The 15,504-nt window shown below is 29.9% G+C and overlaps 2 protein-coding genes across 2 annotated transcripts in view; one reads left to right on the plus strand and one right to left on the minus strand.

Annotated features, from left to right (window-relative positions):
- Nucleotides 1-6: 6 nt before the first annotated feature.
- On the minus strand, nucleotides 7-1,570 carry LOC122521071 (60S ribosomal protein L6-like). The gene is made up of 4 exons (XM_043641490.1): nucleotides 1,477-1,570; nucleotides 942-1,133; nucleotides 580-853; nucleotides 7-448 (listed from the first exon to the last, which is right to left on the minus strand). The coding sequence occupies exons 2-4, from the start codon at nucleotides 1,131-1,133 to the stop codon at nucleotides 102-104; spliced, it is 813 nt and encodes a 270-aa protein (XP_043497425.1). The 5' UTR covers nucleotides 1,477-1,570; the 3' UTR covers nucleotides 7-101.
- Nucleotides 1,571-12,546: 10,976 nt separating this feature from the next.
- LOC122521072 (angiopoietin-2) overlaps nucleotides 12,547-15,504 on the plus strand; it is a 43,961-nt gene continuing 41,003 nt past the window's right edge. Inside the window, exon 1 of the mRNA XM_043641491.1 lies at nucleotides 12,547-13,421. Coding sequence (XP_043497426.1) covers nucleotides 13,249-13,421 — 173 coding nt within the window. The 5' untranslated portion in view covers nucleotides 12,547-13,248. The remainder of the gene's footprint in view (nucleotides 13,422-15,504) is intronic.

Raw genomic sequence — 15,504 nt, forward strand, 5'->3', positions numbered from 1 at the left:
GTAATATTCGTTTCATAGACAAGTAATATTTTTTATTATTCTTCAAGAAATCGCATACAAGTTATAAGTTCATATATAGAAACATTAATTATACCTACGTATTAGAATTTTAATCTATGCGGGTATTGACTGCTTCGCAAACCGAACATAGCTGACAAATAGGTAAACAATAATTTTTTGTCTTGATTTTGTTTAATTTTGTCTATAATAACTTTGTCTACAACTTTCTGATCATTTTTCCTTTGATCGTTAGGCTTGTATTCCTCGGTCTTTTTACTGAAGATATCACCCTCTTCTTTCTTTGCACGTTTGTCACGTTTCCTTTTGAAATATTCATCATTAATATGTTCCGGCAATTTGAATCCGGTAAGATCAATGCGTGTTGAAGTTGCTATGACATAGTTTTGATTTATTCTACGCATTGGGCAACCGTTAATGAGGAATGGACCTAACGTACAAGGAGAATTATATATTTATCGAGTCTTATAAGAAAATAATTAAATTAAAATATACATATGACTGATCATCTGCGTAAATTGTAATTAATAGAATTAGTAAGAATACGACATGGAAACCAACCTGTAACTAAGAGTAACCCGCTTTTCAGCTGTTTTAAGAATACAACACGTTTTCCTTTGTGCGAGCCAGCTAACAAAATGCAAATAGTTCCTGGAACTAGAGAAGGTCTTAAATATCTATGATGTTCACGGAAATATTTCTTAGCGTGTTTTTTAGTGATAGGATCCGCTGTAGGATAATAAGCCCTTCTCTTTTTCAACAAGACAACCCGCTTTTCTCCGTTCTTATCACCACCTATTTCTTTTTCAACGGTCAATGGTCTTTTAGCTTTCGCCTATCAAATAAGATTCGCATAAAATTCTTTACGATGTATTATAAATAGAAATTATAAGTATTAAATATTATGTGTATATATGACTCACAATTTTAGGTGTTTTTTTATCAATAAACTTGTAAATGGCTTTCTTATGATACATGCGTGACCGACTGAATCTGTATACACCATTTCCTAGATCATAATTTCTAGGCTTTCCATATTTCTTTTTTTCTTCTTTTTTAACCAAATCAGCTGCAGGCACAGCTTTTTCTGGCGATTCTGTTTTTGTATCCGACATCTGATATGAAAACAATGAAAATCTTTACAAACACGTTACTTTAATCACCGTTTATAAGATTAAATTAGATTAAATTTAATTATACGCGTTATATTTGTAAGAAAATATTAACGATATAAAGTCAATCTTAACGATTAAAATAATTAATTATATTTTATACGAATAACTTTAGGTGTTCAATTTATAATTAAATACAAAATCTGAAATAAAACGGTTAGAAACATATTATCACGATTATCTTATAAAACTTTGTCAAATTTTTACAAAATTCTTTCGAAATCGAAAAATATGTTATAGAATATCTTAAATAAACATAAAAGATCAATTATTAAAAGACACTTACTTTATAATTACAATATTTCTTGAATATTTTTTGACCGTTTGATTAAATATAATCTAGTGATTAAAAGAGGTTACGACACGACTCCATCTATCGGATTTTTAATAAACGAAAAACTTAATATCGATATCTAGCTATATCGATATATATATCGAAAGTAAAATGAGTGGGAAAAATATTATGTTTAATCTAATGAAACATTATTAATTAACGTATTCAAAAAATCATGTATATGTATGTATATATTTATATATGATTTTTGTATAATGTCCAAGATTTTTACCGCAAAATTTTATTAACATATTCTATGAGTAAAAATGAGAAAGAAAATGTTATATAAACGCAGGCTTTTAAATATTTATTAAAAAAATTACTTTATGCAATATTACGTTAATTTCTTCAAACCGGATTCATTTGTGTCCCTTTCTTATTTCTTTTCTCAATTCGATCTGGTTCATTCGAACGTACCAGTCAAGGATCACAATGAACAGCCAGATCAAGGTAATCCTTCGATCTCGAGACTGACCTTGCAAACGATCGAATCGATCATTTTTCTTAGCTCGTGTTCCGAAATAAAAAAAGAAAAAGAAGAAAAAACAAGGAATTAAAAATAGAACAAAAGAAAAAATAATATAATAATATATTTCTATTTCATTTTCTTCGATAAATTTTTTTTATTAAGTAAATAGCATTGCCGATGTCTTTTTCTTTTTCTTTCTTTAAACGAGTACAGATAGTTTCAATATTTCAACATTTTCGTCTATGTATTTTTTCTTAAAAATAAAAAGGAGTTTTTCAAAAAAATATCTTGAATATTAAATATCATCAAAATCCATTGAAAGTTGTTTCCCAGTTATCCCCGTTATTCGTGATAATATATATATATATATATTTATATACATATACCTACACGCATAAGTAAAAGACTAGTTGCATATTTTATCGTGCGTAACACATAAAAGGTTAAATCCGTTTTCCTTCGATGATTTTACGCGATCTGATTGTCAGAAAATGAAAACAGTTTTACTTAAATACACAGTAAAATAGTCAATCTTTAAAGTAGTACGTTTAAAATAAATAAATTGACATAACAACAACAACAACAACAACAACAACAACAACAACAACAACATCTTCAAATTAAAAAGTCTAAATTTATAATTTAATATCTATAAAAATGAACAAAAATAAGACATTAAATTATTATAATATAATCTATTGGAATATTATTCGTAAATTGTTTCTAATTAATTTCCTAAAGTTCACAAAAATGAATAATTTAGGAATAATAACGAGGAGAAAATTGTTTCTGTTATCTCGATTCGTTTTAAAAACTTATTATTAGTGTCGTGTCCTAGAAGAGAATGTCCAAACGAAACGAAACGAGAAAACAAAGCCATCGTGTGCCGAGAGATCTTTATCGGACGCATTGGATAAGCCTTTTAATGATTTCCTTTAGGACACGAACAACCCCACCATGACTACGAGTATTATGGCCTTGTACATTCTAACCGTATGTGGAACACATCACCTATGTAAATACTTTAATGCAAGTACGCGATGACTGACATTTCCGAAGATGTAATTAACGGGAGTTTGTAATTAAGAAAATTCTTCGTCAACTGTATATATCTTAAGAATGTTCAACGTTGGATAAATCAAGGATAGAGAAAGAAAAAAACAAGTGTATCTATATTTCTTCTACTTATTATAGAATCCCACGGTACGACACCTATATGGGTCAGTCGTTCATACGGGGCTTTTTGATGTTAATCTCGGTCAAGATTACATTTTTACAATATTAACTTATGATATTTGAATTGGTAACGTTTACGAAGAACGAATTTAGCAATAAAAGGATAACCATATAGATGTGTACTTATTGTTAGAAAAAGATAATGAGAAACAAGGGTTAGAAGAAAAAAAGTAGGATGCCAGATTTGATTTACAAGAGAATTTATTTAGATTTAGAAACTGAAAAATTTACTTTTGAATACTTACTATAAAAAGATAAATACCATTTACTTGTACATAGTACCAATTCGATTGATCAATATTAAAAATTAAAATATCATGTAAACTAATCATTTTACATTATTAAATGTTTAATACATTTACGTAAGTAATACAAACTTGCACATTAACTGATGTATTAATAAATATATAATTTTCTCAAAAAAAAGAAAAAAAAAATCAAAGTCGACCCTTACGCGTCCACTTATGTCAACAAAAAAAGAACCCAAACCAATAGCATCATCCTATAAGCGCTTCCTCAAAACCATTCAACAATTTGTCTAATATATTTTTCTTTTATTGTCAACAATTTCTAAGATATTTAAGTGGATCTAATTAAATGGGACACCCTGTATATGTGTGTAACATGCGTAGAACATATATATATTTGTATAACTCTTGAACGGGTAAGAAGGTTGGTCACCTTTGGTAATAACTGAGAAGAAAGGCAGTTCGTGACGAAAGGCTGCACCGACGTCGTGCCCGTCGGCTGGTCAAACCTAACGAGAGAAGAAAAAAAGAAAAAAAAAAGAAAGAAAGAAAGAAAGAGAGAGAAATGAGAGTGAGACGGGAGTGGACGTTGTAAATGGAAAGAGTGGGGTTCGATCGTGGTAAGCATTTCACTAATTAAAGTTCCGTTGCGCCTTGTCGAAGCACCGAACGAACGAACGAACGAACGAACGTTCGTTCCTTCTTTCCTTTCCTCGTTTATTTACTTCCTTACGTTACAATACAATTATCCTTTTTTCTTATTTTTCTCAATCAAGATATTGTGATTTCTTCGAGAATTGATCGAGGAATTTAAACAAAACAAAAATCATTTATTGGTTTTTTTACCATCTATTATTTCGATTGATTGTGAACACGTTGACGTTTACAATTTTTTTTTCTTTTTTTTTATGCCGACGGAACAGCAATTGGGGGTCTCCTATTCTTTTTATATATATAAAATTAATTATTATTAATTAATTAAATATTATTATTATATATACTTATATAATTAATTATTATTAATTAATTAAATATTATATATATATATAATTACCAATCGTGCATTTATTATAAGGATTTTTTTTTCACTTTTTCTTAAAAAGATTAGAGAATAAAATGAGAAAATTACATTAGAACAAATTCTATTCGCAATTTTGTAACGATAAATTTTATTTTTTAGAAAATATAAATATATATATATATGTATGTATAGAATAATAATAATAATAATAATAGTAATTGATTAAACGAAAGTTAAGTAATGTTCGACAGTACGTATGTGCATGTAACTTCAACGACGATGTTTACGTTAACGGGAAAGTAGAACGTGTTCTGTGTTTCATTATTATTTTTTTAAAATTACGATTCATTGAAAAATAAATCAACAGGATTTGTAAGAAGGTCGTGCAAAAGTTACACGAGGAACACTCGATTGCAAATTGCTAGCTGAGTGATCCATATGCAATTGTCGTTAATACGTTAATGTATATATATATATAAATACATACACACATACATAGGATTAATACGCGTGACTGGAATAATTTGCAAGATATTTGCATAAAGTCGATTAAGAAAATTAACAAAAAGAAAAAATAAATAACTTCAAAAACAAGAAGAATAATAATAAAAAAGAAAAAAGACGAATATAAGAGAAAAAAAGAAAGAAAATAGAAAATGAAAGCATCTGGAACGATGATGATCATGAACAATACCTAGAAATGATTATCGTCCAATCAAACGATCCAGATTAGATAAATGTTAGATGAAAAGACAAAGATAATTAAAATAATGGTACTAAGAATCGTTCTTTGATTCCATTAAACTTCGTGTCATCTTTGTCATCATCATTGTCATCATCGTGTTGTAGTACATCATCATTGTTCCTAAGAATCGTTTGGCCTTATTATTCTTATGCGGTCATGCAAATGAGAATGTTGAAAGATTTATCTCAAAGGATAATTCTTTCTTTGTTAGTTGATAATACCATGTTGATGTTGATAAATTAAAAATTATTTTCGAATAAATATAGTAATAAATACAATTCTATAAAACAACGTTGAATAAATTAATCAATTTTTTCACAAACTTTTACCTTCGTATATTATAATACAACGTTAGGGAAGCTGTTCGATCGATGTTTGGAAGCTTTGAAACATTGACGAGAATGATCAAGGTCGATGTGTTAATGAATTAAAAATTTTTCGAAAAAAGTTAAGTAGATTAATGAATATTCTCAAATACTTTTATTTCATCGAATTTAATCGATTTAACAAACCGACAATGGCTTCGTATATTATGATATAACGTTCAGGAAGTTGTTTGATCGGTTTTGGAAGCTTTGAGAAACTGTGAGAACTGTGATATCACGGTCGGAGCATTCGTTAAAGAAAAACTCGTTTTAAGTATAAAACCAAGCACATCTCTTACATTTTTCTCTTACTCTTACTCTTACTCTTACTCTTAACTCTTAACTCTTACTCACTTTATGGGGGTTACTTGTTGCTAACGTTTAATCATTCCTTTTTTTCTTTTTTTTCTTTAAAACGTCGATTATGGTACTGTCTCATGGTAACTCGATTCTAACGATATATATATCGTCTATATTCCTTATGAAGAAAAATTTCTTGAACAAAATCGACCTTTCTCTCTCTCTCTCTCTCTCTTTATTTTTCTCAAGGAACAACATACTCGGTATTTCTACGAAAACAGTTTTCAACAGTCAACAACAGTTCGAACACTCTCTTCAAGTTTTTTCAAGCATTCTTTTTCTTTTTCTTTTTTTTTTCTCTTTCTTTCTCTCTCTCTTTCTCTCTCGTTGATTTGGTTGTTTTTGTTCTCGAACTCTCTTCCTCTATTTTAAACCAATTCTTCAGAGTTTTGCGTAAGCACAGGCGGTATCCCTTTCGGGATTCGCATTAAATCAAGGATACAAGAAGTGCATTTGCAGTAGACGGGAAAACCGGTTGCACTGATAGGTGCCACTGGACTCGAAAGTCTCCGTATTCTTTCTCTCTCATTCTTTCTTTATTTATTTTTCCTTCGCAACTCCGAGGATGGAAAGAAGAGGAAGGAATTTCCAATGGAAAAGGAAACCAAGGGAAATAAAAATAAGAAGAAAAAAAGAACCGTTTGAAATACGAGGAGGATAGGCGTCAATGTAACAAAGTATCGGGACTTGTAAGTCAGATGTTGACGATTTTGCGATCGGATTACGATTTCAGTAATGTTGGCCAACAACAAATAACAACAACAAAGTCCAGTTAAAGGAAAGATCTTTCTTACGTATTTTAAATTGGATAAAAGTTTGGTATTTGAAAAGTAATTGAAAAAGAGATTTGTGTATACCTAACCTTAAATTACTAAAAAATCTTTGGACAATAATAATGCATATCTATTTAAATAAATAGAAAGAAAAGTAAAGTAAAATAAATTAAAATAAAAAAATAAAAAAAACAAATAAATAAAATCGAAATTCAAATAAGAATTAAATCATAAATTTGTATCGATGAGAAATTCTATGTGGGGGGGTTCCCAAGGGGGGGAACGAATAAATCATAAATTTTGATCATTGGTTAAATTTTCGTCAAGGATTATGATTCCAGTAATTGTTGAACAACAATAACAACAACAAAATCCAGTTAAAGGAAAAATCTTTCTTACGTATTTTAAATTGGATAAAAGTTTGGTATTTGAAAAGTAATTGAAAAAGAGGTTAGTGTATACCTAACCTTAAATTACTAAAAAATCTTTGGACAATAATAATGCATACCTATTTAAATAAATAGAAAGAAGAGTAAAGGACAATAAATTAAAATAAAAAATAAAAAAATAAAAAAAAAATAAAATCGAAATTCAAATAAGAATTAAATCATAAATTTGTATCGATGAAAAATTCTATGTGGGGGGTTCGAAAAGGGGGGGAACGAATAAATCATAAATTTTGATCATTGGTTAAATTTTCGTCAGAAATGGGCGATTCCATTGATGACGATGAAAAAAAAAGAAAAAGTAAAGTGTGATAATAGAAATAATAAAAAAAAACAAAAAAAATAAATTAGGTAGGAATTCGTAAAGGAGCGTAAGGAGGGGGGTGGTAAGGATCGTCTCCCGATTTATAAATCGATTTATCAATTCGAATTGTTCAACGTGTTCTCAAGAGTAACAAGAAGATCGTAATTCTGGAGACAACAAGAGTAAATAGGCAAGTATATATATATAAGATTCGGCCTTACTCTGATAAATCAACGAGTAATATAATAAGGGTGGGGGTAAAAAGAAAGGAATTGAATTGAACTGAAAAAAATTAATGAGAGATTGGAGAAGGAATAGAAGAAAGAAGGAGGAAGAGGAAGAAGTAGTGATGGTGGTGGTGATGGTGGTGGTGATAATGATGAAAATGATAAAGAACTAATAATGATGGCATAATAACGAAGAAAAAGAAGTAGTTAGACGGGGGGGAGAGGGTGTTTAAATGACGGAGGAGGAAGAAACGATGGAAGGAACGAGACTTGTTGCCTGTAGGCTTGCTTACTTTTTAAAAATACAGTTTGTTCTCCTTTTATAAACGCCGAGATACGAGTAAAAGAGTTGCAAACCGCCAAAGAACTTACGTAATTCTCCGTAAATCCATTCTTTTCTACCCACCCTTTTTCTCTGCCTAACCTGCTCCCTCCCCACCCCACCCCCCTCCGAGTACAACTTTTCCACGAGTTTATTCGTTCGTTACTCGTTTATTTCGTTACTTCGTGTACTCGAACGTACTTTAATTTGTTTCTTTTTGGTTTTCTAATTTTTTTTTCTTTTTTGTCATTTCTTTTATTCCTTTTTTTTTTTTTACAATTTTTATTTAACTCGTAACGAGTGTTGTATATATATTTAGTAATTTAGAAATGCAATCATAGAGAAATAACACAACGTTGAATAATGTGAAACGCGTGTATTGGAATTTATTGGATGAGTTTAGGAAATATATAATACTTTATAATGAATGTATATGATTTATTTTCTTTTCTCCTCTCTTCTTCTTCTTTTTTTTTAATTTTTCCATAATTCTTAATTCTACCGACTCGGTCTAATAAACTCAAGTTATTTCGTTATCTTTTACGGAGGGTCATTTATCTGTACTTAATCGAGCGAGTAGCAACACAGCAGATATACCTCGCCTCTTTTACTCTCACTGTGTAAGAAACATTCTTTACTATCGTTCTCCTCCCACGATTTGCTAAAGGAATTTTTTGCTTTCGATACTCGATGAATAACGCGTCTCGTGCCCGAGGACATAGAAAAGGGGGTGGAGTGTTTCGATATAAATCATCGTAGGGAGTTTAACGCGTGGATTGGAATATCCTTCCTTTAGAAGTGGAAAACTTAACTAGAAAGGGTTATCTGTTATACTCGGTTCCAAGGATTTCAAATAGCATAACGTCATCTTATAATGATCTAGTATGTAATAAAAATAATAATATAAATATGTAGAAACAGAATGTACGATATTTTTGTATTGAAAAAAAGAAATAGAATATTTTTTTCTTCCCCTAATATTAATTGATAAATTATCGACGATTTATTTTCGGTAAAATAAAATAAAATATATCATTTTTTTAGTAGGTATATTTATATTTGCTTTTTTTTTTTGATTGAATAATATATAATATAAAAGTAGGAAAGAATTTTTTTTTTTTCTAATTAAAGAGAAAATCAATTTTTATCTGTAATATATTATTTCTATTATTTGTTTTATATAACAAAAAAAAAATAAATAAAGAAACAAATAATATAATATAAATAGAAAAGAGAATCGTTGTAAGAAAAATATAATCAACGCATTACATTGGAATGTCTCGAAGAAGTGGAAACTATGCTCGAGAGAGAAAGGGTATTATTTATTGATATTTTTCTTAGATTCAAGAATAATTTCAAATCGTTCAACGTGTACACGTGTTACAATCAATTTACAAAATATATTAATGTTAAAAAGAAAATATTTAAAAAAAAAATATCAAAAATAAATACAATATCATTGTACATTATTATCAGAAAAAAAAACAACAACAACAAAAGAGAAAGAAGAAAAGAGGAGGGTGGGTTTTTTTTGGGGGTGGGGATGACGATGAGGGGGACAACTGGAAGAAAAGAAAAAGAAGGATAAGAAAAAAGATGAAGAAATCTTTTGGAGAATTGGAGAGTTCTCGTTTTGACGTAACGCTGAATTGTACGTGAAATATTCACGTACAAGAGATAGACAGGTGAGTTCTCATTTATAAATATCGTAGAAATAATTTTATCTCATTCAGTTTTTGGGTTCACACTGCGGAGATATTACGGCATCTTGGAGCACCGTTTATAATGACGCTGTTATCGAGTGTCTACAAATTTACATAATATTTTGGTCAGCACACCGGCAAACCTTTCTCGCAAACGCGAGATCCGATCAATGTTTAAATACACTCACGCATGCTTACACACATACACACATATATATATACAAACACGCACGTACACACACATGACCAGAAAAATCTACGATCACGATAATGATTGATTCCGACGTACGATTAATTAGTTCAACTGTGTAATATTATATTTCGACAGAAATTACGTACCATTATTATAATTATTATTATTATTATTTATTTATTTATTTTCATTTTGCAATTTGAGAAAAAAAAAGAAAAAGAAAAGGAAAAGGAAAGAAAGGAAAGGAAGGAAGGAAGGGGGGAAAGAAAAAAATAATCGCATAGTTTCTTATTGCATGCAAATTCGAATCAAACGTCCTGTTGCGTTTTATAAAAAATAAAAAAAGAAAAAAAAGTATTCCCCCTCTCCTCGCTCCCTCACCCTCCTCTCCACTAACAAGGAACGATATTTTATCGATCGTATGCGCAATATCGATGCGAAATATTTATAGATCGCGATAGATCTCGTTCCCCTTGATAGAAACTTCATTCTAGTTTTCTCGCTTATGGTTGTTATAAGTCAACTTCATTGCCCGGATTAATATGATAAATAAAAGTAAAGTAAAGTAATTATTATTGATCAAAAAATCAAGGTATACTGGGAAAATAGAAAAAAAAAGAAAAATTAAATAAAGAATAGAATTTATTTCGAGTCCTTGATGAGAAGGTTTTCTTATTGGATCATCTGACAATTATTACGATTATTGTATTTTTGAAAGCTTGCAATGGGAGTTTTGAAATATCATAGTTTAATAAATGAATAATAACGATCAATCAAATGAATTATTATTGATCATATCTTTTTTGTGACACTTACATTAGTAAGATCAATAATATGTTTTCTCTCAATCAAAACCCGTAAGATCCGATGGGGAAAAAAGTAACTGAAAAAAAAAAACAAACAAAAAAAATGTATCTTATAATAATCTGAAAAAAGAAAAACAAAACAAAACGAAACAAAATAAATCCAATTAACGATATTAATTAATAATTATATATATATATATATATATATATATATATATATATTATATATTTTATATAGATATTAATATATTAGATATTTAATAATAATAATAATTGGATTTATTATAATATTAATTGATTTATATATAATAATTTAATCGATTAATAAACAATTAAAAAAAAATTAATAAAAATTTAATTCGAAAGATAATAATTCGATCGATTAATAAACAATTAAAAAAAAAACAAGAAGAAAAAAAAAGAAACCAGAAAAATTCGAACCGACGATCAATTTCCGTCCCATTACAACGATGATAACAGCTGATAAGAGATACGAGTTGACGTCAAAATTGTAAAGTAATAATAATAATAATAATAATAATAATAATAATAATAATAATAAAAACGAAAAAAAAAGAAAGAGGTATAAAAGCAACTCTTGTTCTCAACTTGGGCGGTCGTTCAGTTCGTTCGTTCGTTCGTTCGGTCGGTTTTTGATCACCCCACCCTTTCTCCTTTTGGAATAACTAGAAGAAGAAAAAGAAGAAGGGGGGCAAGAGGAAGAGGAAAGAGGAAGGAGGAGGAGGAGGAGGAGGACAGAAGGTAATATGTAGAGAGACTTTGGCTGGTACACAAGATCTCGCGTGAAAGTAAGTCTTCCAGTTGACTGAGAACGCGTGTCCACGGGTCCTGTTAGTTAACTTACCTCCGTGAAAGAGAGATACACTGTGTCGAGAGGGTGGGGGGGTGAGGAATCAACCTAAAAAAGGACCTAACAAGTGAGTGGTAAGAACAAGATATGTAAGATCGAATATAAGAGAAAAACGTAAATAAAAGTAAGAAGAAAAATAATAATAATAAATAATAATGAGAAGAAGAAAAATATAAAGAAGAATAAGAAGAGGAAGTAGGAAGAAGAGAGTGAAGGAAAATTTGTAAAAGAAAAAAAGAAGAAAAAAATAAACACACACAGAACGCTTATATTTGGCATAGGAAAGGGGGGGAATTTGCAACAACCCCTCCTACCCTCTCTGTCTGTTACGTTTGAACGGCAAACTACTCCTCATTCTGTTGGGTTAGCAGCACACCGTGTTCTACCGAGCGTTCGATAGCCCCGGATAGGAGGTTTGTCCTCCTCCTCCTCCTCCTCCTCCTTCTCTTCCTCCTTCCCCCCTTCCACCGCAGACGCACTCTAAGGGAGACACGGAAAGCAACCGGGCCGACACTTTGCCAGACGCCGTCTTTCCGGACGGATCCGAGAGTACCTATCGATATCCGTCATTATTCTTCTTTTTTATTTTCTTAATTTTTTCGTTTGTTTATTAGTTTATATTCGTTTTTGTTCTAAAAATCGGAGTATATAATTATTTTATTATTTATATAATACAAAATCTTACAATCTTATATCTCACGTTCGTTGATTCGTAGTTTCTTTTTTGTCAAAAAAAAAGAAAAATAAAAAATAAAAAAGAGAAAGGTCAGAAGAGACATTTCCAAACGAAATTTGAAATATTACGTAGAATGACATTCGAGTATTATAAAATAATCTTTGGTAACGTTATTACGAGTCGTCCTTGTACAAGAATTAAATATCGATTTAAGATTATTCATTATTAATATACGAGATTTGTCTATTAAATTTCTTTCTTTCTTTCTTTCTTTCTTTCTTCCCTTCGTTAATTAAAAAAACAGAGAGAATTAAAAAATCCGAGAGAAAATAAACTGGCAAAGATAACGGGGTTCCGCGTATCAATCCGATCTTCCTCCCACCGAGGAGGTTCTCGATCCTAATCGATCTTACGCGAGTGATTCGATAATAATCATCGAACCGATCAAATACGAAGATAAAAACAAAGTGCATATAAAAAAACAAACGTGTAATTAATTAGTGAAACTTAATCAATCGACGATCAAAAGTGGTTTCTTTTTTTTTTTAACAAACAGACAAATAATTCTTGTAACCATTCAACCCCGTATCAAATCAAAATCCCACCCCGTCCATCAAACTTCCACCTCCACTTCCACCCCCCCTTCTTTCTCTTTCTATATTATTCCAATATTAATACGTAATCGATAAATATCATCTACGATTGGATATATACATATATTTAAAGTAGTGACAACCCATAAACACCCACACACCAACACACACACACACATACAAACACACAGGGCAAAGTTTGTTAAAAGTGATTTTCTTCTCAGCGATTAAGTGACGATAAACACTTTCTCTCTCTCTCTCTCTCTCTACTTCTTTTTTTCTTTCTTTCTTTCTTTCTACTTCTATTTCTCTTTCTATCTCTTTCTATCTAAAGCAACGAACGAGGTCGAGGGTTTCTTAGCGAGTATGAGAGAGGCGGCAATTATCGCCGTTTGCCTTCTGGGCTTCGTCACCGCTGGTAGTCCAAGATTACCCAGGACTTCTGCGGATCAACGCAACACTCGCAATGCCAGTGTCAACGTTGCCAATGTCACCGGGAATTCGCTCCCACCGCCTACTCGTGGTTCCCAAAGGAACAGGTAATTCATTTCTTTTTTTTCCTTTCTTTTTCTTTCTTTCCTATGGTTTTTTTTCTTATCATTTTCATCGTACGTTATCGTAAGACAAGAAATGAATTCGTAATCGATTTTTTGAAAATATTAAGGGTGAATAAGAAAATGTTCGTGCGTATTTTCAATGAATTATTTCGAAAGTATATTTTTACTAAAAAAAAAAAACAATTTCATTATGTAGTTTGTAACAAAATTTATAACACAATAAACGCACGAACTTATTTTCTGGTTCATTCTAATAATATTTTTTTGAAAATATTAAGGGTGAATAAGAAAATTTTCAATGAATTATTTCGAAAATATATTTTTACCAAAAAAAAAAAACAATTTCATTATGTAGTTTGTAACACAATTTATAACACAATAAACGCACGAATTTTTTTCCTGGTTCATTCTAATAATATACGAGGAAAAAAGGTTTAAATAATTTTTTTATTTCTTTTCTTTTTTTTTAATCATTCATCGACACTTCCTATCTCTAATGATCGATTAAGAAAAAATAGAAAAAATAATTTATATATATATTAATATAGAACGTGATTTTAATCGATCGTAAAGCGAACGAAATATTCTTTCTTTTTTATTAATATTATAAATATTATATTTTTTTTATTTTTTTCTAATAAAAATTCGTTCTTACAAAATTAGATCTAATCACCAATTTAGAAAAAACAAATGTAGATTAATATAGAACGTGATTTAAATCGATCGTAATGCTTACAAAATAATTTCTTTTACTTATTGTTAGAAACGAACGATGCATCTTTTCTTTAACGCGTTTTTATCCTACTGTTTTTATTTTATTTTTAAAACAAAAATTACCTCGTTCTAACAAATTCATCTGGGCGCGGTTAGTTCGACCATTTGCTCGTTGTTGTAGGTACAGCTGTTAGAATTCATTTTTGCAAACCACACTCTGTCTGTTTTTGAAATTTGTATTTTCTTCGATGATGAAAAACTGGTGTCTCGTGATCGATTAAAAAATATGACCGCGGGTTAGAAAATATATAATATATGTGTTATATTATTCCTTTTTTTCTTGCGTAGATTTTTTTCGATCAACCCGATATATATATTTACGTGATAGTTGATGAAAAGATTGCTATAAAACCGGCTATACTTCTAACACAAGTTTTCTTCGTTGTATTGGATCGCATATGCCCCACAAATATCGAACTTTCCATTCAAGTTTCATGAAATATTTGAGTTATTTTTTTGTTTACGCGGGTCGTATACGATCAAAACATTTTAAAAGGTTCATTGAAAATCTAATCCGACAGACCTAACGAATTTGTCTTTACAAATATCACCTTTGTCTAATAAATATCATTTTTCGATTTATAATTATCTTTGTTCAACAAATATTAATCTTTGGATTTATCTTTTATATCGTTAAATATTATTATTATTATTATTATAATATATTATCGATACAGATTTGTGTAAACGAATGAAGGTTTTTTACTTACGTTTAACAACAAAAATGTTGAATTCGTGTTTTCGCGAAGCAGGGTCATCAATTCGTACAAATAAAAGAGTACACGCACACATACGTGAGTTTATACGTAAAAAAGGAACAAGAAACGCATAAGTGCAGTTGTATAACGAGGGTCGGCCCAGATTTTGTACGAAGGACAGAAAATGCAAGTAAATCTGTAACAAAAAATATCGTTCACTTTAATTACATCTCTTTCTCTTTCTCATTCTATTTCTCTCTCTCTTTATTTTTTAATATTAATTTCTACGACATAATATTGTCCTTGAAAGTCAACGAAAGGAATTCCTATCGAACACTCTTGGTGTCGATGTCTTCGATATAATTCTCGTATTACACGCAAGTGGAACGTGCTTTATGTAGAACAACGTGTTTTATTGAAAGCCAATGAGCTAACTAACATAATCGATATAAAAGTATTATTAATTATATTCCCTTTCTGTGATTATACTTCTTATCGATTAATTCATTTCTTTTTTTTTTAAATCGGAAATCATAAAAAAAAGTTCCAATTGAAATCTTTTCTATATTATGTGTGTGTATACACATATATAT

Source organism: Polistes fuscatus, unplaced genomic scaffold, assembly GCF_010416935.1.
Source record: "Polistes fuscatus isolate 324 unplaced genomic scaffold, CU_Pfus_HIC Scaffold4, whole genome shotgun sequence".
Lineage (NCBI taxonomy): Eukaryota > Metazoa > Arthropoda > Insecta > Hymenoptera > Vespidae > Polistes > Polistes fuscatus.